Source organism: Crinia signifera, chromosome 2 (genome assembly GCF_055691185.1).
Source record: "Crinia signifera chromosome 2, ASM5569118v1, whole genome shotgun sequence".
Taxonomy (NCBI): Eukaryota; Metazoa; Chordata; class Amphibia; order Anura; family Myobatrachidae; genus Crinia; species Crinia signifera.
Window position 1 is genome coordinate 97,293,196 of NC_139218.1, and position 26,999 is coordinate 97,320,194.

At 42.9% G+C, this 26,999-nt stretch overlaps 1 protein-coding gene across 4 annotated transcripts in view; it reads left to right on the forward strand.

Annotated features, from left to right (window-relative positions):
* SHROOM2 (shroom family member 2) overlaps window positions 1-26,999 on the forward strand; it is a 206,126-nt gene that overhangs the window by 166,057 nt on the left and 13,070 nt on the right. For 3 of the 4 annotated variants that reach the window (XM_083172582.1, XM_083172584.1, XM_083172585.1), the window contains 4 exons: window positions 9,972-10,046; window positions 14,171-14,908; window positions 21,337-21,879; window positions 24,212-24,380. In XM_083172582.1, the coding sequence (XP_083028708.1) occupies window positions 9,972-10,046; window positions 14,171-14,908; window positions 21,337-21,879; window positions 24,212-24,380 (1,525 nt within the window). The remainder of the gene's footprint in view (window positions 1-9,971; window positions 10,047-14,170; window positions 14,909-21,336; window positions 21,880-24,211; window positions 24,381-26,999) is intronic. The other variant, XM_083172583.1, reaches the window with a different exon arrangement.

The window sequence follows — 26,999 nt, forward strand, 5'->3', positions numbered from 1 at the left end:
GTTGTTCTTCTTCACTGAAAATATGTTAGTTGGTGCTAGCTTAGTAACAGTCAATTCTCCGTTCTGCACAATTTATAGAGACCGTTACCATTTTCACACACTAAGTTTTAGTGTTTTTGTTGACTGTGTTGACATTCTGGTAAAAAAAAAAAAAAAAATTGTAAATTAACCATGTCGACTTTTCAATGTCAACCTTACCCATGTTGACCTAATGACCCTGTTGACCTAAAGTCATGTCGACCTAATGCTTGTCGACCATAATGCTGGTGACCTGATGATCCATAACCGGCAGTGCATGTTTCATCTAATAATTTGCATAATAATCTTTGCAAGCTTTCTATACCCTGCTTTGTAGTTCGCTTCCTTGTAGAATTACCTGAAGTTTATTGTCATTTGTTTTGTAGAGCTCAGGCCAAGTTCGTTCATTACTGTGTCAGTCCTGAAATGTTTCATGTGCTATAAATGTATGAATGTGTTTGGCAAATGCTGATAAATATCATCTCTATATTTGTCTGTATACATATATGAGGGTTGCCTACTTTTAAAGTCTCCTCTCCAGGTGAAGCCCGGAGAGGTGACTGTCAACAGCACTTTGGGGGGCGGGGCCTGATGTAGCTGTCATCAAGCCCCGCCCCTAGTACTGCAAATCCTGCAATTAGCGGGTGTTCGAATAGGGATGGGGCTAAATTATGAAATTGGCATCTTTAGCCCTCCCCACGAAAAGCGTAGGAAATTAACGCTGCCGTGGGGGAGATGCCGGGGTGGGGGTCTCCGGTGTACAGGAGGGTTGCCCACCTTTCCAGGGGGCCGGGAGGGGGACCAAATTTTCAGGAGGCTCCGGGCCATTCCGGGAGGGTAGGCAACACTGACATATATATTATGTTATTTGCAGGTTTGATGGAGCAGACTCTGATCTTTCTTTCTTTTCCGCCTTTCTGAAGAGTAAGATGGAATCTTTCAGTTGTAATTTGCATGCTCTGCATGAGAACCCGCATACTAAACAACCTATCGCTGCATGGTGATTTTGTGGCTGCCGAGACCCTATTTATCTGTTTACGTCACTCCTTTCTATAACTATTTCTTTGGACATAAGAATGCTTCATCACATAGGGGTGTATTTACAAACCTTATAAGATGACCTCAGTTAAGATAACACTGCGTGCCACAATCACCAGTATCTTACATAATAATGTCGCTCAGAAATTCTCCTCCAACTACGTCCTATCTCGCAATGACAATCTCATTTCAGATACGAATGTTTGGATATATCCCCCACTTTCATTCTTCCCACGGTATCTTTCTTAATAAAACCATCTCGCTGTCACACAAGTTCTATTAAATCATACCTGTGCTTGCAGTAAAACCGTAGCTATTGCTATAGAAGTAATAGAAGGCTCAAAGGCAAAGCCTCCTTTTTTCTTTTTTAATTTACGACATTGCTAATTTAAAAGTTTAAGAGACCCAGAAAATTGCAGCAATGTATCATTACTATATTTCTTATAGTTTATGCAACAATTAATATGATGACCCCCGTAAACCAGAGGTTCCCAAACTTTTTTCAATCACGGCACCCCTAAGTATCAGAACATTTTTCATGGTACCCCTACCTGAAAAGTTTCTTATTGAGAAAATAAGTAAATTGTGTTCACTTCTATTCCTCAAGGCCAGTTATGTGAAGGAGGACAGGATTAACTTCTGTTTGTCAACAATTTGCCTATTACATTGGTCATAAAGTAATTTTAATGAGTAATGGATCACCAATACAGGGCACCCCTGCAAGTCCTCCAAGGCACCCCATGGTACACAGTTTGAGGACCACTGCCCTAAACTAAGCCTCACAGAACATTTCTAAGTGACACATTAAACACATTCTGAAACTGAATTGTCAATTAATATCACTGGTGTTAAGGTTGGTACATAACCTGGCACTCAATGCGTACCCTACACTTGTCAGAAAATAATATGTAATACCATCTGAAAGAGTACCAAAAATGAAGGCAGTCAAATTACATGTCAACATAGAACATAGAGGGGGTATGGACTGCACACCCTAACTCTAAACATAATGAGAGTACGACCCTATATTTGAGATATTTGAGATTCCCATCAACCTTATCTAAATCTGAACACTTCACCCAATTTCTTCAAAATAAATGGCAGGAATTTACAGACGATGACCTTGAACATTGGGAGGACCCGGCCTTATTCTGGGCCACTTCTTAAGCAGTCCTGAGGGGGCATATACTAGCATATCAATCCAGAAATGTAGAGAATATAGATGAAAAAGACTCCCTACACCATTCGGTATCCAAAGCATATCAGAATTATGTCCAACAACCCACAGATCCCGCTTTTCTTGATTATAAACAAAAACACCAATCAATGGAAAGGTTTTGTTGGCCAATGCCCAATGTCAGGTTGGATTTATGACCAACTGCTATTACCAGTGGGGTAACAAGGCGGGCCCCTAGTTGGCAAACATGACCAAGGGATACAAGGCTAAAAATCACATCAAGACCAAGAGCCAACGCCACACAAAAAGTACACATGACAATTCTTTCCCAATTCCAATCTTCCTATACTACCCTATACACTGTCACTACAACAGACGACTGCTTACATGACTGACTATAGAAGGAAGCCAACTTACCCAGACTTATGGCAGACCAAAGAGACTATCTTAACAAAGAACTCGAAGAGATTGAGGTTTCCAGGGTTATTTCACAACTTCCCAATGGGAAATACCCAGGACCAGATGGCTACATGGGGGAATATTTTAAAATTTTAAAACCTCATATAGTTCCGATCCTCACACTTTTATATAAATGGATAAACAGGGACCAAATTCCATTTCCCAACTTTACGGGGTCACACACGATACTTCTAAAAAAAAAAAACAGATAGATACTTAGAGCTGGTATCTTCATGCGGACCCATCACCCTGCTCAAAAAGGACTTGAAAATCCTATCCAAAATTATGGCTAACCACATTTAATCTATCTTACCATCCATACTACAGTAACTCACCATCAGCTTGTTTTTACACATGATAGGTACTCTGTGATAGGGATCCGCACGGCTCTAGCCGCTGTGATACAAGCTTCACATAACGTACCCAACACACCCACTATGCTTCTTAGCATTGATGCTTAGAAAGCATTTGACATCTCCAGCGGATGTTTGAAATCTGGGTGTTTGGAGGAGAATTCAGATAATTATTTCGATATCTGTATGCTACTCTCTCCACATCATTTGTCATAAATGGGGAGTGGAGGCACTCTGTTATGATCTCCAGGTTGTGAGGCAGGGGTTGTCCTCTCTCCTCTCTTTATTTCCGGTTAACCTTGCGTTTTGCACTCGATCCCCTTCTCAGGCTCCTTCAATCATGGCCCACTTTTCAGGGGATATGGATGGGATCGTAAAAAAACATAGTAATACCCTTTGCAGACTTACTTTTATACTTAACAAACCCGGAGGCTACACTTCAGTCTACTCTGCATAAAATTGAGGAATACAGCATGGTTTCAGGCTCTTCCATTAATCAGGATAAAGCTAGGTACACATATATACAATCGTCGGGCCGTTCTTCCAATCTGGGGGCAAACGGCCGTTCGATTGTATAGGTGTGTACGCTGTCCCAATTGCTGCTGTGCGATCGATAAACGGCCAAAAACGCTCTTGGCCGTCCACGGTCGGTCGGTCGAAGGTTCTTTGCTGCTTAATATTTAATCCGACAGGACGGCTCCATATCGGAACAAAAGTGAAGTGTGTACGCATGTTCGATCGATATGCTTGACAGTTTGACAAAGCACGGTGGTATGCTGCATTATGAGAGACCCTGTAACCCTTTGCCTGCTGTTTTAACTAATGTGTGTTTAATGCCTCACTGCCCAACACTTTAGAGGCATCACTTTAAGACATTAATCAATGTTGAAGTTTTAATAGTGTGTTATGGTGCCCTGCAAAGAGCTTCCAGCACACTCTATTAAAACTTCAACATTGATTAATGTCTTAAAGTGATGCCTCTAAAGTGTTGGGCAGTGAGGCATTAAACACACATTAGTTAAAACAGCAGGCAAAGGGTTACAGGGTCTCTCATATACTTCTTCTTGCGATTGTTTGGACGGGAGTACATCGGACGTCGCAAGTAAAATTGTACATATGTGTACGCGCTGAACGGTCGTAGGTTTTGGACGGTCGAACGTGTATTCGGTCGAACGAACGGTCGCAAGAAAAATGAAATTGTACATATGTGTACCCAGCTTTAGTCTCAGGGCCTTTTCTTGGGCCTCCAAACACATCCCCATTGGGCAGGAGGTTGCCAAAAATGGTGGCCATCGAGTGTTATCAAATTCCATGGAATATACATTCCAAAACACATGGATGACTAACACAGACTCAGTATTACAAAAACACTAAAAACTGCCATAGAGGAAACAGAGAAATTGAAACACCTTATGCTTTCCTACTTAGATCGTTTCCATTGGCTTAAAATGATAACATTCCCAAAACTTCTCTACCCAGTGCAAATGTTACAAGTCCTGTTGTCTACTTCAGATGAGAAATACATTAACACCACGTTCCACAAGTTTATTTGGAAAAACAAGCGACCCCGCATCAGTCTATTAAAACTCCAACAACCCGTTTGTAACGGGAGAGTGAATTTGACAAATTTAAATTTTTATAATCAGGCTGGGATAAACAGATATATCAGAGACTGGATACATACCACTAATAACAATACTAAAACCGATATTGACCAGTCCTTCTTTCCCCAACACCTGCTATAGTTTGTACATTGTCATAGACAGGATTTTCTGGAACATATTACAGGTTGAGTATCCCTTATCCAAAATGCTCGGGACAAGAAGAATTTTGGATAACGGATTATTCCGCATTTTGGAATATTTTTATATTTGAATGAGGTATCTTGAGGTATCATGCATTTATGATGTATAAGCTCATCAAACACATGAAATACACAGAAATATATTTTATTTGTGAGTGAAACAAGGTCTCAACAAATCTCCCAATTTACACTGAAACACCTTTTACATTCCTTTCAGTATTCATGGAAGACATTACCCATTCCAATGTACAGAGAGATGTTTTACAACATATATAATAATGGGTAACTTTCCCCACATAGGAGATACGTTATAGGCATCTCTGACACCTGCCCAAATGCAACATTTATACATTGCATGTGGGATTGTCCACTCATAATGCGCTTTTGGAAGCTACATACCAATTAAATTGATTGCCACTAATGGCTGAATGGGAAATCTTGGGGATTTTCTCTCCCAATACAATTATATTACAATACAGTGAGAAACTAATGCTCATCATCTCGGCAGTTACCCGAAAATGTATTGAGCTGTCTCTCGTATTGGCCCTTGGACTGTACCCAAACCTAGACTAAAGTTTGCAAGTGGAAAGAGCTAGGTAATCATGACCAACACATACTTGTCATGCCAGGATGCATGGTAGAGTGTGTCATTTGTGTGCCAACCCTAGTATGGTCCTTTTCAATTCACAGGCATTATTAAATACTATAACTATGCTGTAGTCATTTTTAATGGGATGACATTATATAACCAATACATGTTTATGTGCTGATTCTAATAAAATAACAATGAATGCTTAGCACTAGTGGTTGTGAAATGAATTGGGGTTATAAAATATTATTGGACAATATTATGTAGATACAGTAACTGCATATTTGGTTTCATTTCATAACTAGCTCTAGTTATAGTCTTATTGCTGCTCGGTTTCTATGCGTTAATGTACATGTATACTGAATGGACAAGTGGTACTTCAATATTTAGTTATGAAACACTACCCAATTAAAATATATAAATCTAGTTATTCATCACATGTCCGATTGTTATTCATGTTGTCTTTTGTGTATGGCACATTGACATATGTTACACATCCTTAGGGGAATATTTATCAAATATTGGAGAGAGATATAGCACCAACCAATCGGCTGTCATTTTACAGAATGTGTTCTATAAATTAGGCAGAAACTGATGGGTTGCTATGAGTAACTTCACTTTATCTCTAACTAACATTTCATAAATCAACTCATCAGCCTTAATGTGCATGTATTGGTCTTTGATTACATACATGTAGATGCATGTCTCGGTAACATGATTCCATATTCTCAGGGGTGCCGAGAGGGGGGGAAAGCAGGTACACTTTACCCGGGCCCGGGCCTGTCAGTGGGGCCCTGGTCTGGACACACAGTTCTTTTTTTATTTGGTGGGTCTGAGTGTGCCGGAGTCAGCTGTTCAGCGGCGGCATTGGGATTGCGGATGTGGGCAGACGTGGGCCTGCATGGGGGCAGCAGCATCACAGAGGTCCTTTTGAGGCACTCCAGGGCCTGCTGAGAGCCAGCCATGTGACAGGAGTTTACCGTTGCTCCGCGACAGGAGGATACTTAGGGAAGGTAGTCCCTGGGTGCTGGGAGGAACTGGGTCAGAGACAGGCCACCTTCCATGGTAGTACCACCCACTCCGCAGAATCGCAGCCCACCCTACTCCCCACATTCCTATCCCAGCCGCCACCAGCAGCAGCAGGTGCCACCGATGTCCAGGTCACTGTGTTTCAAGATGGAAGGTGGGTGGCTGGTTGCTCTGTGTCTGCTGCCTCCCTGCATGCTGCTGGGGCTGAGATCCAACTCTGGAAGTCAGCATGTAACCCCTGGCAGAGAATGTACTGTAACTCCATGACAACGAGCATGTTAACCCCTGGCAAAGCATGTAGCCAATGGCAGAGCATGTTAATCCATGGCAACGAGCATGTTAACCCCTGGCAGAGCATGTACCTCCTGGCAGAGCAGGTTAATGCCATGCCAAAGAGCATGTTAACCCCTGGCAGAGAATGTGATCCCCTTGCAGAGCAGGTTAATCCCATGGCAACGAGAATGCTAACCCCCTAATATGCAAGGAGCATTATGGTGTGTGGAATAACATGTAATGGGCATAATAGCATGTGGTAAAATATGTAATAGGTATTACGGTGTATGGCATAATGTGTACTTCCCACTACGGTGTGTGGCATAACGTGTAATGAGCATTATGGCATGTGGTATAATATGTAATGGGTGTGTGATATGTGTAATAGGCATTATGGTGTAAATCTTTGTCCCTGTATCCACCTTGTAAGCAGTGGTGTAACAATGGGTCCGCGGGGAGTTTAGTCCGTGGGGCCCCAGGAAGTTGTTGTACCGGGGCCCAGGATTTCTCTTGGCGGCCCTGCATATTCTAGGAGTATAACGGTCATACAGACACAACCCAAAACATCATCTTAGATTGAACCTAGCTAGGCATTACAGGTATTGGTATATTTCAAAGTTAACCCCTTCCCGACATATGACGTACATTTACGTCATATGTCGGTTGCGGGGGAATCAAGCCAGCTCACGGAGTGAGCTGGCTTGAAAGAGAGCAGGTAATGGCTGTATATTACAGCCAGGCACCTGCTCTCACGGCCACGAGCGGCGAGTTCGCCGATCGTGGCCGTTTAACCCTTTAAGCACCGCGGGCAAAGCGCCCGCAGTGCTTAAATAGCTGATCGGAGGGGGGGCGCCCCCCTCCGGCGCCGATCGGGGCCCCCCGCGGCGAGATCGGAGGGTGCCGATCGGTTGCCATGGTAGCCAGGGGTCTAATGCCTGAGGCAGGATGTAATAGAAAGTGCTGAAAATCACTATGTTCAGCCATAGAGCTCTATGGCTGAACCTAGTACAGGCGATCGCGCCCCCTAGTGGTCAAGTACACTAGGGGGCCTTGTAGTAAAAGTAAAAAAAAAAAAAAAAATAAGTTTAAAAAAAAATAAAAAAATAAAAAAATATTAAAAGTTCAAATCACCCCCCTTTCCCCATTTCACAAATAAAAATAAATAAAAAATAAAAAAAATAAACATATTTGGTATCGCCGCGTTCCTAAAAGTCCGATCTATTAAAATATAACATTAGTTATCCCGCACGGTTAAAGGCGTAAACGGAAAATAATTCCAAACGCCAAAACTACGTTTTTTGGTCGCATCGCGTACCCAAAAAAAAATAACTAAAAGAGATCAGAAAGTCGCCCATATCCCATAATGGTATTAATTAAAAAGTACACTTCAGCCCGCAAAAAATGAGCCCTCACCCAGGTCCGTAGGTGGAAAAATAAAAAAGTTATAAGCCGCAGAACATGGCGACGCGACGCAAATTAGAAAAAACGTAAAAGTTGCTATTTTTTTTTTTAGTGGTAAAACATAACGAAAACTATATAAGTTTGGTATCACCAGAATCGTAACGACCCATAGAATAAAGATAACCCATCATTTTAAACGAACTATGAACTCCAAAAAAACCGTAACCAGCGCAAAATTGTGGAATGGCGTTTTTTTTTTTTTTTACCCCACATTGAATTATTTCCTGATTCCCCAGAATATTATACGGTATAGTAAATGGTACCATTACAAAGTACAACTTGTCCCGCAAAAAAAAGCCCTCATGTGTCTATATAGCCGGAAAATTAAAAAAGTTACGCTTATTTGAACGCAAGGAGGAAAAAAAAAAAAAAATTAACAAAAAAGGCAATGTCGGGAAGGGGTTAAGGATTTCTGGGTATGAATTTATTTTGCAACTTGCCTGACATTTAAAAATTATCCATTTCTTTCCCATGCTGCTCCAGACATTTTTGTAGTGCTCTTCAAAATGGCTGTGCTAAGCAAATTCGAAGTAATAGTTGTTGTGTATATGACATTGTTACTAGATCGCCGTAATTATCAGCCTTTTTTATGAAACTTTCTGGATAAAGGTTTTTGTTCATAGATTTAAATTTGAATTTTGAGATTTTGAACATAAATTTAAATTTGAAATTTCGCAATGAGCATTTATTTTTAATTCTAAAATATCATTTTTGGAAATTTTTCTTTTTATAGCATCCAGATTTCCTGTTTTTTTTTTTACTTAATTTCAAAAATATAAATTTGATATATGGGTACTTGTGAGTTATCCGGGCGTCCGATTTTTTGATTGTATGCCTTAAGTTAAGGCATACAATCAGATGCGATGCGATATCGCATCGCATCGCATGCGACCATCGGATGCGATGACCCGATTTTTCCATAGGAATCAATGTTAAAATGATTCCTATGGAAAAAGGGGTCCTTTTCATACCCCTACTATCCAAGTGGGCATGGAGTTGGATATAAACCTGTGGCGAGCGTAGCGAGCCACCGAGCCCGAAGCGTGGCGAGCGAAGCGAGCCCCGCGAGGGGACGGTATTCTGTGTCCCCTCGCCACGCTTCTGGCGCGGTGGCTCGCTACGCTCGCCACAGGTTTATATCCAACTCCATGCCCACTTGGATAGTAGGGGTATGAAAAGGACCCTTTTTCCCATTGAATTCCATGTTAAAATGGACTCAGTCCATTTTAACATTGATTCCTATGGAAAAATCGGGTCATCGCATCGCATCGCATCCGATGGTCGCATGCGATGCGATGTGATGTCCCGATCCGACCCGATTTAAAAATCGGACGCCCGGATAACTCACAAGTACCGATATATGTAATACAATATAAATGTAAGTAAACATTGTGAGTAATGACGCAAGAAATAGATAACAACAGCACTAGTGTACTTCTGGTACCTAAATATTACTATACACATACATACAAATTTAACTATTAATATAATGTTAGTTTGAGGTAAGATTTTTTTCTATTTTATCTAGTATATAGATAGACATCTTTTCTAATGGTCTACTGGACTGTTAACGGTTACCAGTCCAGTAGGCCGATAGGAAAGATGTCTAGTTCTAGTAGCACAACTTTTTTCAGTGTTGCATAATGTAATTGAAATAGTATGTTATTTTTGTACATAAGAAACCATTTACAACATACACAACTTTTGTGCTTCTGGAATAGATAAATCTATACATGCACTAACCTTCAGTGATGTCTTCTCTTCTTTCAGCTTTTTCTCTAAGCTCACAGTGTCTCTTCAGTCTCAAACATCAGAACTATCCTGTAGTCTTTCCGAGCCTCTAAGGTATTATTTCTTGCTTCCTGAATACTTTTATATTGCCATTCTTCAATACTTTTAGGCTCCTGTTCTGGTGTACCAATAACACATTCCATTTAACCAATTTAAAGGAGTTTCTACCTTACTGATTTATGAACACCCTCTTGATACTTCTACTTCACTCATTGGTGCAGTTATGTTTCTTTCAGTAAAGCCTTTGTATTATGCAGGCAGTTGTTTATTGACATTGCCATTCAATATGGTAATATACTGAGTAGGGGTAAGATAAAAATATTATACAATATTAGTGTTCACTCTAGAAATTGTGCCGGGCAGGGCGCCGGGGGGCGGTCCGGGGCCGCCAACGGCACACTTGTGGGAGGTCCCGGACCGCCGACGTCACTAAAGTGGGCGGGCCGGGCCGCCGACGTCACTAAAATGGGCGGGCCGGGCCGCCGACATCACTAAAGTGGGCGGGCCGGGCCGCCGACTTCACTAAAGTGGGCGGGCCGGGCCGCCGGCGTCACTAAAAGGGGGCGGGGCGGGCCGCCGGCATCACTAAAGGGGGCGGGCCCGGCCGCGCAGAAGATGCTGTCACCACAGGGGGAAGGTGCCTTGATGCTGGGGAAGCGCCGGGCATCGCCGTCTAAGGCGGCGCTGGGCTTCCCCGTGCAACGAGTTGGGCAGGTACCAGGCTGTTTTAGCGGGGCGCTGCTAGAGGGTCAGGGCGCATTTTGCCCTTTAAAAACCGGGCAGGGCTCAGCGCCCCGCTAAAACAGCCTAGCGGGAACACTAAATATTTTGGCCTTTGGGATCCCAAATAACATTATTTTGTACCAAACCCCTTAGTGGTTGCTTGTATACAGATTTCTCAAGTTTAAATGGAATTTGTATATGTATTGTACCTACACATTGGGTGGGTGTAGTAGGTAGTTTTGGGGCATTCCTATACATGCTGTTGGAGATGCAGGTAGCCAGGAGAACTAGGTCTACCTATACATTCACTTAATAAATGTCTTTGCTTAAATGACAAAAATATTATATACGTGCCCGTTCTTATTTTGAGATGTTAGCAGTTCCTTTACTTCTGATAGAGCAATTGTATGGCTCTTATGTGCTCTCATGTAAAACACTTTCCCTTTGGCTGTCTGTTTGTAGCTGCTCATAACTGTGTCAGGACTCTACAATGTATTTGTGTATGTTTAATCAGTTATGAAAAATCTGGAGAGGCACACTGACAATTAGGCTTGCTTGTATCAAGATGATGACACATAATCGTTTTATGTTATTTGGGTAGAGCTTACGCTTAGGCAGGAAACTTTTCAAGGAATTTAAAATACGCTTCAGCATGGCAAGTCCTGTATTCCTGGAGTACGGTGGCCCTATAGGAAAGATATTACAAGCTACATTGAAATTTTTTGACTATATATCAAATATGTGCATGTATGTGTTTAAACAGCTGTTTCACATTTTATATAATTGTTTATTTAAATACACAATGTACAGTACTGCTGTCTGTACTTGACATATTATCAAAAACATACAGTTCTAATTTTCAAAGGTCTTGAGCTCATTTGAACTAAATGTACCGATATGACAGTGATGCTAGAACTTGTTTATGCTCGCCAGTCTCCAGAGCGCTAACAAATATATATAGGGAATGTGGTCAATGTGAAAACCAGGAATTTTGAACATGTATTAAAAATTGTAGCCCTCCCAGTGTTTGAGTAATGCTCTGAAAGGGTCATCCATAATTAGGTTGATGACCTATTGATAAAATTCAAGGGGCAACTGCGTGATTAAGTTGACATGTAAAAGATACGTACCTGAAAAGGTCCAGATGTACAAAAGTTTGACACAGAATTTTACCCCCCCCCCCCCCTTAGAGTAACATGTCCCCTTTTGTTAATCTTGTCCCCTGTTGCGTCCACATGGATGGTAAATGATTAAAAAAATTGTTGACCACTATAATATTTTTACCTTTTGTACCTTTTGACCTTTAGCGCAGTCTACTTTTTAAATCGACTTTTTGTACCTGTAACGCATGTCAATCAGTCCTGGATTATAATGGGGGCACAAGGGGTCAGTGCCCCTGGGCCCCCCTCTAGCTAGGGCCCCCCTGTGGTTGGCATGTATTTTAAAAAAAAAATTCTAGCTAAAGGTTTTGTGCATGGGAGTGGGGTAGTGCTGCAGCTTCACCTATCTGCCAATGTGACAATGATTAATGGTGCTGAGCATCGGGAGCCAAGTGTGCAGTGCATTACTGGGAGTTGACTAAGTCTGATGACACTTTGCACCAGAGGGCAGAGACTGAGACGTTTGTGCTGAGCTCTGATTGGTGGAGCACATTACATGCTTCTCAGGCCCATGGATAACAGCAGCAGCCTAGTCATGGGAGGGTTTTTAATCAGAGGTAGCACTGGGACTGTGAGGTCTCCCACAGAGTAAGGTGCAGAGGGACAAACAAAGGCTTTTCATGTGGTATGTATGTATGTGTGAGTGTGTGTATATATATATATATATATATATATATATATATCCCCTAAAGTTACCCATTGACCAAGTTTATACTGCCTTTACTCTGTGTTTTGACAGTGTAATATTCCCCCATGCAGTTTGCGGCCAGTACTGACAAGTGCAAGGGGGCTCCCCTGTCTAAAGTGCCCTGGGCCCCCCGAAGGCTTAATCTGGCACTGATGTCAATCATATAAGGTGGACCTATTGAAGTTTACTTAAATATTGCACCCAAAAAAAAAGAGTTGCGCTGAGCGACACTGGCATTTTTAGCGGATATCTCTCACAGCAGTGTTGGCACTCAAGGTTAACGAAGCACTGTTGTTCAGGGGTCCACATACTTGTGGAAATGTAGTAAATTTATGTGAACACAGACGTTTATATGTATGTAAAATCATATCAATACTAGCCAAAAAAAAACAGTTTTTTTTGTTTAAAACTTTTTTTTTATTAATGTTTTAAAGACATAAAATGTAATCATGTATCAGCATTAAAACACCATTGAGTACGGTTTCGATCTAACATTAAATCAAATTAAACCTAATTATATTATTATTTTATATCTTGCAATAAAACCAAATGTATAGGTTATTATTACTATTAAATCCAAATGTATGTGTATAAACTTAAACCAGGCATGTCCAAACTATGTCCCCCCAGCTGTTGTGAAACTACAAGTCCCATCATGCCTTGCTAAAGTTTTGCTATTAGGGAATGCTAAAACTATGGCAAGGCATGCTGGGAGGTGTAGTTTCACAACAGCTGGAGGGCCACAGTTTGGACATGCCTGAACTAAACCTATTAATACATACAAAGTACACTCAGAAATAGATACAATTAACAACAACAAGTTAATGTTATGCATACAGAATAGGGGAGTATTCAATGATTTTTTTTCTCCATGTGCAGCGAATCCTGTTTAGGATTTGCTGCACATTCGCAGGGTTCAGGAGGGCTGCAGCATTGAATACTGGCCAGAATAGTAATACATAGTAATAGCAATACAAAATAAAAAATACAAAAGTAGTTCTCAGAGAAACACCCACATATACAAAAACAAACACACGCACTTGCATTAAACATTTTGAGTATAAGATGATTATTTTAAAAAGTCAGGGCGCTGTACTCACATTACTTAGTCACAACTTTCCCTGGTGCTTAAAAAAATAGATAAAGGCAGCACTTAGGTATAATAAAGTACAATAGATGCAGTGATCATCAACATTGTTATGTTGTGCTTAACGTTTGGGAACCAATAGTAAAATAGGACTGGGTAAAAACCGGCAGAACAGAAGAAGATACTTGCTCATGCTACTTCTTTAGGACCATGATCGTTTCTAGATCTCTATATGGTCCAGGGTAACTTGGTAACTTTTCAAAGTTGTGATGAAAATATTTAATTGCTCAAGACAGTTACCTGTAGAACCTGTTTAGATGGGTGCCGTGGAAGCCTTCAGACATGAGTTAACAATGCTTCATTGTGTTTCTTAAAATATTAAGGTTGCCAGAATAGAACAACATAGAATAATTATTTTTAATTAATCTGCTACTGCTAGGCTTTTATGAAACATTGCAATATCGCATTGCAGTATTGCACACAAAAAAAAAAGTTTAATTTTATTTATATTTCATTGCAGGGTTGAGGAAACAGAGGACAAAAGCGATCTGCCAGCAGTAAAAGAGGACATTGCATATAATAACAAATGGAAGGTGGCCAATAAACCTGTATCTGAAGTGCCAGATGCATTAAATGTATCCCAACAAAGCAGAGCGAGATCAGGAACACTGCCCAGTGATTACAGATTTGTAAATGACAATGTGAGATTAGGAAACCGAGACATTGGCTTTTCAGCTGTCCCTATTTCTGAAACTCCATCTGACAGCAAGAATCCCTCACAGTCAGAAGAAGAATATCAGAGGCAAGAACCAGCACCTGTGAGTAAGAAACGTGGACCAGCTCCCCAAAGACCACCCCCTCCCAAACTAGACAAATACTGGCGGCTGAGCGGTTCCACGTCTTCTCTGGCTGCATCAACAGAATCTTTGCTGACAACAGCACAAGGGAAGCGAGCCCTATCTCAGTCCCCTGGCACCCTAGATTTAGGTAAACCTCAGACATCACCTGTCCGCAGCCTAGGGGTGCCTTCAGATAAACATTTACATGTTCATTTGCAAAATCAGCGACTTTCTGGGTCATCAGAGAATGTCAGCCAGTTCTTAGACAAGAAGAACATTAGTACTGAGACTGAAGTGTCCTCAAAGCCTTATCTGCAAAAGCCAGCGATGGAGCCATCACGGTCACCTTCTCCTCAGTTTGCTCCTCAAAAGCTTACAGATAAGCCTCCGCTTCTGGTCCAGGATGATAACAAGGCCAGGTAGTCATTTTATCATTCACAAGCTACATGTAAAATATTTCATTTTCTCCATGCTTTCGTTAGGAATTGTTTTTGATTCTCTGTATACATCAGACTTCGCAAACTTTTTTATGGTTTATGTGTTTTTAATAAATTCCTATTTAGTTCCAAACAGATTTGCCAAGCTGGAGAATACCGATGTCTTACCTATTTCCCCCTATAGCCTGGCTCCTTGTAGCACAATGTTAATATTTTCAGAGTGTGCATTTGTTTGGCATTATGGCTAATGGTGCCTATCTACAAATACAGTAATAGTGACAGACAGTTAAGCTCCGTTCTGAGCCATTTTAGTTTAGCACACATCTCTGACACACATGCTATGCACCAGTGATGTGTGCTGAGCGGTCTTTGCTGACCAGTGTAATCTGGTGAGAACACTGGCGATCTGACTAGATCTTGATTACATGTAGTCAAGATCTAGTCAGGCTATGACGATTAATGGGACCGTGTATCGCCAACGCTTGGGGGCATGCACACGGAGTGATCCATGCTTAATTTCTAAGCGATCTGGTCAGATAGCTTAGAAAATGGACTTACATTTCCCCGTTTGTATGACCCTAAGGTTACTTCATGGCGAAATATCAGCCAAGATATTTTATTTACTAGACATCCTCTCACCCATCAGCAAGGACTGAAGGGTTTACATACTGGAACATCAGCTTCTCAAGACAGACAGTTTTGACACACCCCAACTTCAATCTCCTTTACAACATGCTGCGCTGTTCAGTATGTTTTTTTTTTCTTTATTCAGTTGGAGAGGGATTTGGGGGGTGATTCTGGTTGACATGCAATGAAATTCAAAGCTGTGCATGTCATGAGCCACCTGCACGAACCCCCGCTTGCATGCCGAATATCCCTGCATGAATGCGAATGGATGTTTAGCATAAACATCCATTCCTACCCTTGCGTATGGGGACAGAATCATTAAATGGTCGCCAACCATGAAATGATTTTGCAAGCGCTCTCAGATCTAAGAAACCTCTATGGTGTCTTAGATCTGCGGGCTCCCTGTACAGGAAGAGGGTGGGCAGCTGATGTCAGTTGCTCTCTCCCTTCACCCGCGTCATTGCCGAACTTCCATTGGAACACCCAGCTTTTTCATGGGAACACCCATGGGCATGACCACGGCCCACCACCCCACGCACCCCACCTGCAGTGCTGTATGTGTGTGGCAACCAGAATCAGCTCTTTGGTCATGTTCATCTCTCAATGACCATGCTTACTGTCACCAAATGATATTGTTAAATTGTCAAATTGTTTTCCAGCACAGTTAATCTATGGCATCAGAGGGAATAAAACAATTGGGGGTGTATTTACTAAGCCTTGAACAGCGATAAAGTACTAGCCTATCCGCTCCTGTCATTTTTCAAACACAGTCTGTGACATGGCAATTAGAAGGGGCAGATTGGGATGGAAACCGTAGCCCTCATGGAGGCAAGGTCTGTCTTTTTGAAAGAGCGAGACCCCTCCTGATTCTGAGTTGGACACCGTTGCAGCTGTCCTTGTGTCTGTGTCTGCAAATGTTTTATTATTCCACTACAATGCCCTTCCCTGGTGTCCTAGGTGAAATGGCCCTGAAAAAAGTACCAGAAAGTGTCTCTTACACACCCACATAAGCAGGCTGACACCTACTACCCCCTAACACACCCACAGCGCCAGTTTGTCACCCTCACAGCCAAAGGTGAGCCCACAAGCACATCAGCCTACCGGGAATCTTCCTATCACATTCTATTGCCAATGTAACCGTGGCAGTTACTGATTGACTGGTACTTTATCTTCATCCACAGCTTAGTAAATATACCCCATTAAGTTTTTTCTAGTTTATCTTAATAAGGAACACATTTATGACCTTTCGAAATCTCATATCTGTTTAATATTACATCTATTGCTGGGTCAATAACAGAGCAGACCTGTGAATATTTGGTCTGACTAGAGTGCTTAGACCCTACTGCGCATGCACAAATCTCTGGAAAAGTGGCCACTCTCCATTTTTCTGGTGATTTCAGCAGCGCTCCTGCCATCATTGGAATCCGGAGGGTACCATATATACTTGAGTATAAGCCGACTTTTTCCAGCACATTTTTTATGTTGTAATAAAACCCCAGAAGTGAAGTACCATCTTGGCTGGTCCCACTGATGCTGTGCTGCGGTGCGCTGAGGCCGCAGAGATAGCGCTGCCAGGTCCCGCTTCCCAGTCTCTCCCTCTGCTTCACCACTCTCCGGTACTGGTGCTCCCTCTGTTCCTCTCTAGCTGCCACACCTTTGCTAGGATGAATGGGGGTGGCACGCGGCTGGGTCGGTTCCCAGTGCTGTAGTCCGCACAGCCGAGGGGGCCATCCACCCATTTTCACTAATCGACCACGCTTGCTGTAAATCACTGCAGGTGACTGAGGTTGTGTCCCTTCGCTGTGTGTATCTTGCGCAGCTCCGTTCATTACCCTATCCTGTTTGGGACGTTTTTGGCCTCTCAATCAAAATGGGGAAATCTGCTCAAGCTGCTGCCACTTCCAAACTGGAAAGATTTGCCAGGGAGTCCCACACTGCTCAGCAGCCTCCACAGGCTGCTAATTCCCCCCCCCCCCCCCCTCCGCATCAGTAGGATACTCCCCCAGATGCTGCAGTGCAGTCAACACAGCAATTACTGCTCACCATAATGGCCACCCTATTTCCCACCCTAGGCTTATACTCGGGTCAATAAGTTTTCCCAGTTTTTGTGGTGAAATTAGGTGCCTCGGCTTATATTCGGGTCGGCTAATACTCGAGTATATACGGTAAGTATAAGAAAAATGGGTGCAGTGTAGGCCGCCCTGAGATTCGGGCCCGTATGCACCATACACACTGCACCCATTATAAATACGGCACTGGGTGTTGTAGCATATGTCCAGTTTGCCAGTAGATGTCACTGTTTGATAACTGTCCATTGATACATCCTAGAAGAAGATACAGAGATCTGATTAGGTTACATGATTTATTGATTTATAAGCTATTTATGTATATATAACATACTGTATATATTTTTTACAATGCAGTGAACGCTGAATTTTACACACACTTTTCCCTGTCGGCATAAGCTTTTACAGTGTATTGTTAGTGTATGCAGTGTTAGTGTATTGGCTCCAGCAATGCTATATTTGCTTCTGGTGCCCAGCGAATGTATATATTGTTCTACTTCTTTTCATTGCTACCTAGTGCTTTGGCAGGCAGCATTCCCAAATAATTGTTAATACCATGAAACAGCTTATTTCCATTGTGTGCTGGAGTACTTTAAATTGTCAAAGAACAAGTATGTGCAGAAAGAAAGGGGTGTGGCACACGGCCTTCTTAGAATATCATGGTTTTCTGCCATCAAAGTTCTGGTTTTCTGCCCGCAAAGTGCCAAGTCTGCATTTACAGTTTGCAAACACCCTTTAGTGGTGTGGAATAGAAGATCTGCACTTTTATATAGACATTAGGTCAACATTCATTAGATCAACAAAAGGTTGACAGGGTTAAACGGTTGACCAGGTCTTAAGGTCAACATGGGAATGACCAACACACAAAAAATAAACACAAATATTTTACATTTTATGGGTATCACTTTGTATGTGTAACGATCTGTAAGCACCACGAGTGGAAACTTTTTTTGTGACACCCGTTTCACACTCTGTATCCCCCCTAAGTCAGGCATTACCAAAGTCCAGCCCGGGGGCCAATTGCGGCCCGTGATGTCAGTTCAAGCGGCCCACAGTCTCCAGCCAGAAGCGGGTGGCTGGAGGCTGACGTGGGACGCACAGCACAGGACTCTAGAGGTGGGATCCCGACGAGCGCCTTTACCTTTGCTGGCTTGCTGTCTGCATTGGTGAGGGGGTGCCGGCTGTCAGTCTGAGACATGTTTGGCATCTTTCAGATGAGTTATGTTTCCAACTCCTGCTGCTGCAATTATGTATCACCCTCCAACGCGATCACAGTGACAGCAGTGTGAGGGGAGGGGGGAGCAGCAAAGGGGAAGCTTGCTCCCATAATATGCGGAAAAGGGCGGCGGCGGGAGCCCAAGTATCTGTCTCCTGCAGAGGAATATAAAGTGAAGGGAGGCAGTATGTGGTACATTCAGAGAAGGGTGGGCAGGCTGGGGGACATAGTGAATGGGGGCAGAGTGGGGGGCATACAGTGAATGGGGTACATAAAGCGAAGGAGGGGCAGTTTATGGGAATATACAGTGAAAGGGGCAGAGTGGGGGATATACAGTGAATGGGGGCACACTGGGGGACATACAGTAAATGGGGCACACTGGGGGACCATTCTGATGTGATTAATGGTTCAAAGAATGTCAGGCTGAATGGTCGGCCCCCACACATTTTCACGTCACCATAGCTGGCCCTCTTTGCAAAAAGTTTGGACACCCCTGGCCTCAGTTAAATGGATGTGGCCTCAACTGGAATCCTGGTGAAATCCCCAGAGATGCTGAGCTGCATCTGGTGCCTACATTGTCAGCTTCTCCTCTATGACAGGAGCTGGGTGCTACAGGAGACTGTCACAATGCAACACAAGGCTCTTGTCACTTTGAAGAAGCCGATACTTTGGTGTCACCCCTCAGAGGGTGACACAATGTTAAGGCCTGCACCCATATTCTGACACCACTGGTCGACCTATACAGTAGAACCCCTCTTATACTGTCACATTACATAAAATAGGAAATGCAGTTTCTCTGATGTATAGGATCCCTTCCAATCTCTTCCTGGCCCAGACATTGAGGGCCCTTGAAGTTGTGTAAAGAAAAGATAATGTTCTAGATTGAATTTGCATTAATGATTACATCAATGTCAATGGTCATTTTTTGTTTTGTGGTCCAGATTAGCTTTTGAGTGTCAGGATCCACAATTTACCTTGAATTGCTTTAATGTTGGGTAGAAAGTTTTCAGTTAACTAAAAATATACTAAAATTATATAATTGTATAAATTAGTATTCAAAATAGTATTAACTATGTAAGGAATCTGTACATTTTTGAAAGGATCACATAGGCCCGCTATAAATGGCATGAGGAACTGTGTTATGGGACTTGATCCAGTGCCTAAAAGAGCCCCAGTTTGTATCTATAATTCTTTGCAAAATGTCCATAATGTTCTTTTTATCACTAATTCCTCTTTTAGACCTACTACCCTGGAATTACCCGGCATTTTGACTACTGGGTCATTTTACCGAGTGCAGCCTGTACCCTTTCACACTTACAGTAGCAAATTACCGGGTGAAGCCGTTCTACCTGGTAATTTGCTGAAAAACACAGATTTTTCTTATGTCTGAAAGGGTCAATCCCAAGTCCTCAACCCAGGTAAAAAGAAGGGTCAGAGACCCGGGTTTTAACACCTGGGTTGACCCTTTCAGACATACCAAAATCCCGGGTTGATGCGCGTTCATGTGCAAAAACCTGGGAGTTTGGAGTATTTCTGAAAGTATAAATATCTTATGGAAAACGTATAAGGGATCATGTAAGTGTATTGACTGATCATATGTGCTCATATGTCATAGCTTTAGAACAATAATAATCAGGAAAGTAATATATAATATCCCTTTTACACTGCAAAATAACTCTGGTCCAACCCAGGTAGTTGCCGGGTTGACTCGGGTCACTGTGCAGTAAGAGCACCAACAGGAAAAACCCAGGTCCAGCAACCGGGTTAAAAGAAGGGTCACGTTTACACTATAGGGAGCAGGCAGCATCAGCTTTCTCCCCGATAATGCACCGCCACTGTGCCCCGCCCCTGTTAGGCTTATTGCCGGGTCGATGATGGGAGCTTCACCTTGCAAATGCCGGGTCGCTCCTGGGATGGACCAGTGTCCAAATCCTGGGTACAATCAGGCATTTTCGATGTGAAAGGGGTATAAGTGATGTCATGACAGATGTAAACACCTTTATGTACCTAGCACTTTTGAAGTGTTAGCCTGCCCCTTACACCCATTATTGCCACATGTAGGACATTCTCCCAGGTGAAGGATGCCCCTCAAACAGGGACTTCCCCACCTAAATGGAGACTGTTGGGAGGTATGATTAAAGTGTAGTTGATTCCTTAATAAAATAATGTGAACATGGCCATTGTTGCAAATCTAACATCTCATATGTGTCCTTTGTTTGACCCTTTTGGCTTTTTCAAACTAGTACTTTTTGTAAGTGTATTTCTAGAATGAAACAAAGTAAATTCTGAAACGTGTAGTTTGACGTAAGTTACACTACTATGCAATTTTACAGAACTCCTAAATATAGAGTTTACATCTTACAACATCTTGTGGATTCATTTCCAAGTCCTAAAGCCTGCATGACACTTGCATAAAACTTGTTTTTAAACAAACATGAATCCCCAATAGCATGACCGATAAATTAAGCAAACTCTTCTTTTGCTTTCCATTTTATTTCCAGAATTGAAAGAGTTATAGACAACACAACAGTGAAGATGGTCCCCATTAAAATTATCCATTCTGAAAGCTATGCAGAGAAGGAAAGCAGGAACAATTTACTGAGTGCCATTGAGCCGCTTGCCTTACCTACCGGTCTTGCCAAAGACCCACTGAAAACTCTCAGTACACCTGAGCAATCCTACTCCCGCTTCTGTGCTTACACGAGGCATGGCCCAGATCCAGAAGACCAGTATAGAACTACAGAAAGTCAACCAGCCCTGGAATTTGTCGAGAGCACGCCAGAGAGTTCAGTGTCTTCTTTCCCCGCTCTTAACTCCAAGAGCAAAGATTTGATTTATGCTGACTTGAAATCTGAAGAGCTGATGAAAGAAATTGTAGGAAAAGACAAGTCTCTTGCAGACATATTAGGTCCAAATGGCAAAATGATGACCACAATGGACCTTATGGAAGGGATATTTACAAAGGATGAAAATCTGCTTGAAGAAGCTCAGCAACGCAGGAAGCTGAATCCAAAAGTCCCATCTCCAAGACCTCCTGATGAAAAGTATGTAGCCATAGAAACACATGTTTAGAAAGAATTAAGCTCAGTTCCAAGTCAGAAACATTGATCATTTCAAAGTTACAATAATTATCTATCAGAATAATAAAACTATTTCACATCTTCTTGCTGAGAACTTACCTGATCCTATTCAGAGTAAATGGTCCTAGGATAAATGTACTATATTTGGAAGTACATAATGTATTAAAGGTTCTGTATATAGCTAAAGGAAGGTAATTGTATAATGTATGGTGGGCATAAGAACTTCCATTTAATCTCATGTTTCCAATGAACATTTTTCCAGTTTTGCAACTGGAATTTTTTTTTTTTACTAGTTAAATTACATTTAACTAAAATAATACTTGTTGCCCAAATAAAGCTAAATGTATATGTTATAGCTGTCCTAATTGTAAACCTAATTATAATACATTTACGCCACTAAGGAACACTTTGTGGCACCATATTAATAAGATACAAGTCAACATACAGAAAACTGCTGCAGTATGACCCTCACTAGCAATGTTTTCATTTGGCCCTGAAGATATTGGATGTTGCTGAAGACACAGAATGTCGCTAATGACGCACGGAACGCGCATTGTAAGTGGTACACACTGGACAATGTGCCTAGTATGTCTGTCCTATCTGCCGAATCAGACATAGAGGGTTAGATTTAATAGGATGAGGCTCAGAAAGTGAGATATTAAGAAATCTCCAGGTTTTTTTAAAGCAGCAATCATTTACACTGCAAAATCAAATTGGGTTTGCAGTGTAAATCATTGCCGCTTTAAAAAAAACTGGAGATTTCTTACCAAATCTCTCACTTTCGGAATCTCTCATCCTATTAAATCTCACCCATTGTCTAGAACGTAACTAGCATTAGTGTCCTCTAAATCGTTGCCGTAATGCATATCTGTGGGCACATGCATTGCTGCAATCCTATGCCCTGCAGACACTGACACTCACAGTTTTACTATGCAGGGTATATGGATCATGGGTACGCATTGTGGCAATGCTGTAAGGGGACACATCTGCACCACTAGAAGTTGTCTGTCACACTTTTCTTATTGTGCCCAATGATCTGATTTGCTAACATTATTGGACAGAACACAGTACAGACACTCGTTGTATTACAGCATATGTGCTGATCTACCACCAGAGTTGGGTCTGTTTTAAACACCCAGATGCAGTCTTCTATAAACACTAGCCACTGGTTTGGGGGTTTCCTTTGTATTTTAGCCACCATCAGAGAAGACTGTACTGTTATCACTGAATGAGAGGCTGGAGGAAGGGGGGAATTGATTATCTTCTTAGGGTTATTGGGTTGCCCAATAGTTTGAGATTGTGTACATCCATAAGTTCCAAATGTGCAAGGACTTAACACCTGGTGCGTCTTTAGACACATCAATGGTCACACCATCAAAACTTGTGCAAGCCCTGTAGCAAGTGCAGAATATCTGTCTGAATATGGCCTCCATAGAGCGATTTATACATCTGTGTAAGCAACCAGTTTAGTGTCACGCCCCTCTCCACACCTATAACATGCCCATAAGGTGGACTACAGCTGTTATCTAGGCCCTTATTCTGATCGGTGCGGCCCGATCAGAATATGCGGCCGCAACCGTGCAGGCGAATCCCCGCCTTCCATACGGATCGCCACCTGCCGTCCGTATGCGGATATGTGGCGATCCGCATGAAATTGGACGGGGATACGCCTCCTCCGTCTTGGGAGCAGCCCCTGCATTCGATGGTCGCCGAACATCGAATGCAGGGCCGCACGCTCCACCAGGTCCCGCAACACAAGACCACACGGACACTTGTCCGTGTGAAATCATGTATGGGGGCGGGCAGCTGACATCCGGCGATGTCAGATGCCCGCCCCGTACCCACGCCTCACGGCCTCATTACCATGCATACGCCCCGCGTTTGCATGGGAACGCCCATGAAACGCGGGGCGTATGCATAGGGTAATGAGGCTAAGTAGCCCCTCACGCCCCTCTACGCCCCCTGTGCGGCGTATAAAGAATCCGTGCGGCGAAATCGCCTGCACATGTGCAGAGTGACCTCTGCACATGCGCAGACGATCAACATCGGCGGTCCGTCCGCATGCGGGAATTTCCGCACCGATCAGAATAAGGGCCCTAGTGAGAATGTTGTGTTCTGAATGCAAGTAGACTTGCAGTGATGAGGCCGTCTGGTGACTCTTGTTTAATCCAACTTTTTTTGTATTATACAGGAATATGCAATGCATTTTAATTGAATTCAATTTGAAGAGAAATGTTCTTGTTTACAGACTTTGTAAAAACAAATCATAAATACATATGTTTTGAATATCCAACAGAAAAGAGGATCAGAATATGGCAGCCATCTCTTTGACTACCAGCTCTACATACTACAGCACTTCTGCAGCAAAAGCCGAGCTCCTTATTAAAATGAAAGATATGCAGGAGCAACAGCACACCGAGGAGAGCTCTGAGGATGAGATGGACCACAATCTATTTGAGAAAAAGGTAACATAAGCAATGAGCAGTGAAATGGCTTCTTTTCTGATTTCTCTGTGTCTGCCTGTGTCTGTATCTCTCTCTCTCTTTCTTTTGCGGTAAATCGGGTTTTACGGCATTTTCCTTTTTACCATTACCCGTCCGCCCCGTTTTCGCTTGGCAGGGTATCGCCCCCCCCCCGTCGTCCTGATTTATTTCTCCCCCAGCAGGTGTCACAGCCGAGAGGACATCCGGCTGCAGGGGGGAGGAGGAGATGCAGGGGGACACTGGCAGCCGCCGGGATGTGACGGAGACCCCCGCAGACCACATCAAAGGTATCGCGGGGGTCTCCGTCACCGCAACCCGATGCTAGCCGCATATGTTAGTACATTTGCGGTGGCTGCCAGGCGAAGGGCGGCGATGTATATTAATACATCCCACCCTTTCTCTCTTTAATTAGAAATCACAGGGGCTCTGCACTCACTAAATTCACTAACTATAATAAACAGTGGAGATTTAGTTCATGTATTGATCGAAGCCTTTAAACATATATTACACACATACACCATAGAAAAGTGAGTAATGTCAGAACAAGGGGGAAAAGGAGAATAAGGGAATAGAAAGTGAGGAGTCGGTGCAGGAAGCTGAAATAGCCGGAAAAGGGGCAGATGTGGCGTATTGGTAGACAACCGCAGTGGATGTTAAGAAGAAAGTGGTTGACCACAGAGTAGAACGTTATAATTTCCACTCACACGGGTACTGGTGGTTGTGAATAGTGGGATTAAGCAGCAATGTTATTTATAGTACATCATGGAATCACATTGAGTTATATCAAAAACGTTAAATGGAAAATTTAATTTTTACAGTGGAATCTGTTTTATTTAAGGTGTGCTTTTATTGGCATTTTCCATATAGTTACATTTGAATGGGTAGTAATGTCTCCTGCACAGTTTCTAATTATTGAATTCAGATTTAGATCCAGCCCCCTCATGTTTTAGTTTCATAGTTTGTATAATTAATTACATAATGCAGCTTGTACGGTCTGTAATCAAAGCTCATCTGATCATCCCATCATGTGAATAAGTAATACAGTTTGTGCCCGTGTGCATCAGTGTTGACCTCTCATTTTTATACTGAAGAAACAAAGCTACTAGGTATATTGACATCATTGCAGAATGTTTTTGTGACCAGAAACTAGATGAATGATGGGTACTTGTTTCTTATCACGGCCACAATCGCGGGCATCGTGTGCCTTTACTTTAAGGCACACGATGCGACGCGATGCCCACGATTTCCCCATAGGCTTCAATGTTAAAATATTTAACATTGAAGCCTATGCGATGGACCCGATTTGTCGTGTGCCTTAACTTTAAGGCACACGATGCGACGCGATGCCCACGATTTCCCCATAGGCTTCAATGTTAAAATATTTAACATTGAAGCCTATGCGATGGACCCGATTTGTTCATAGGCTTCAATGTTAAATTATTTTAACATTGAAACTGAGTCCATTTAACATAGTAAAAAATGGGAAAAGGCCGAATAAGGGCCATTTCTCATTGGCTATGGCCCCGTCCTGTGTGTAAAAAATAATGGCCCCCCATTGTGGCCGCCACCCCCACGATTAACGCGAACCCGAAGCGTGGCGAGCGGCGGCGGTGCGCGTCCTCCGACCTTTTCATTCCCCTACTATCCATGTCGGCGTGGAGTTGAGAATAGATTAGTGTGGCGGGTGCAGCGAGCCACCGAGCCCGAAGCGTGGCGAGGGGACGCTGATACCTGTGAAGCCCGCGAGGGGACGCAGGGATCTGTGAAGGTATCAGCGTCCCCTCGCGGGGCTCGCTGCGCTCGCCACGCTTCGGGCTCGGTGGCTCGCTACGCTCGCCACACTAATCTGTTCTCAACTCCACGTCGACGTGGATAGTAGGGGAATGAAAAGGTCGGAGGACACGCACCGCCGCCCCTCGCGGGCTCGCTGCGCTCGCCACGCTTCGGGTTCGCGTCAATCGTGGGGGTGGCGGCCACAATGGGGGGCCATTATTTTTTACACACATGACGGGGCCATACCCAATGAGAAATGGCCCATATTGGCCCTTTTACCATTTTTTACTATGTTAAATGGACTCAGTTTCAATGTTAAAAAAATTGGTACTTGTTTCCTAGCACGGCCACAATCTTAAGTAATCGTGTCCCTTAATTAAGGGACACGATTACCCCGATGGACCCGATTTCTTTTGAAATCAGGTCCATTTTGCCGGCTAGGAAACAAAAATCGGGTGCATCGCGTCGGTCGGGACCATTAACATTGGTCCCGACGCGACCGACGCGATGCACCCGATATTTCCATTGACTTCAATGTTAAAAAATTTTTTAACATTGAAATCTTGTCGGGAAGTTAAAATATCGGGGGCATCGCGTCGGTCGGGACCATTAACATTGGTCCCGACGCGATGCGACGCGATGCACCCGATTTTTGCATAGGATTCAATGTTAAAAAAATTTTTAACATTGAAATGGTGTAAAAATGTCAAAAAATGTGAAATGGGTCAATATGACCCATTTCACATTATAAATGTCCCCGTCGTCGCCCCACGATACACGCCAACCCGAAGCGTGGCGAGCGCAGCGAGCCCGCGAGGGGCGTCGGTA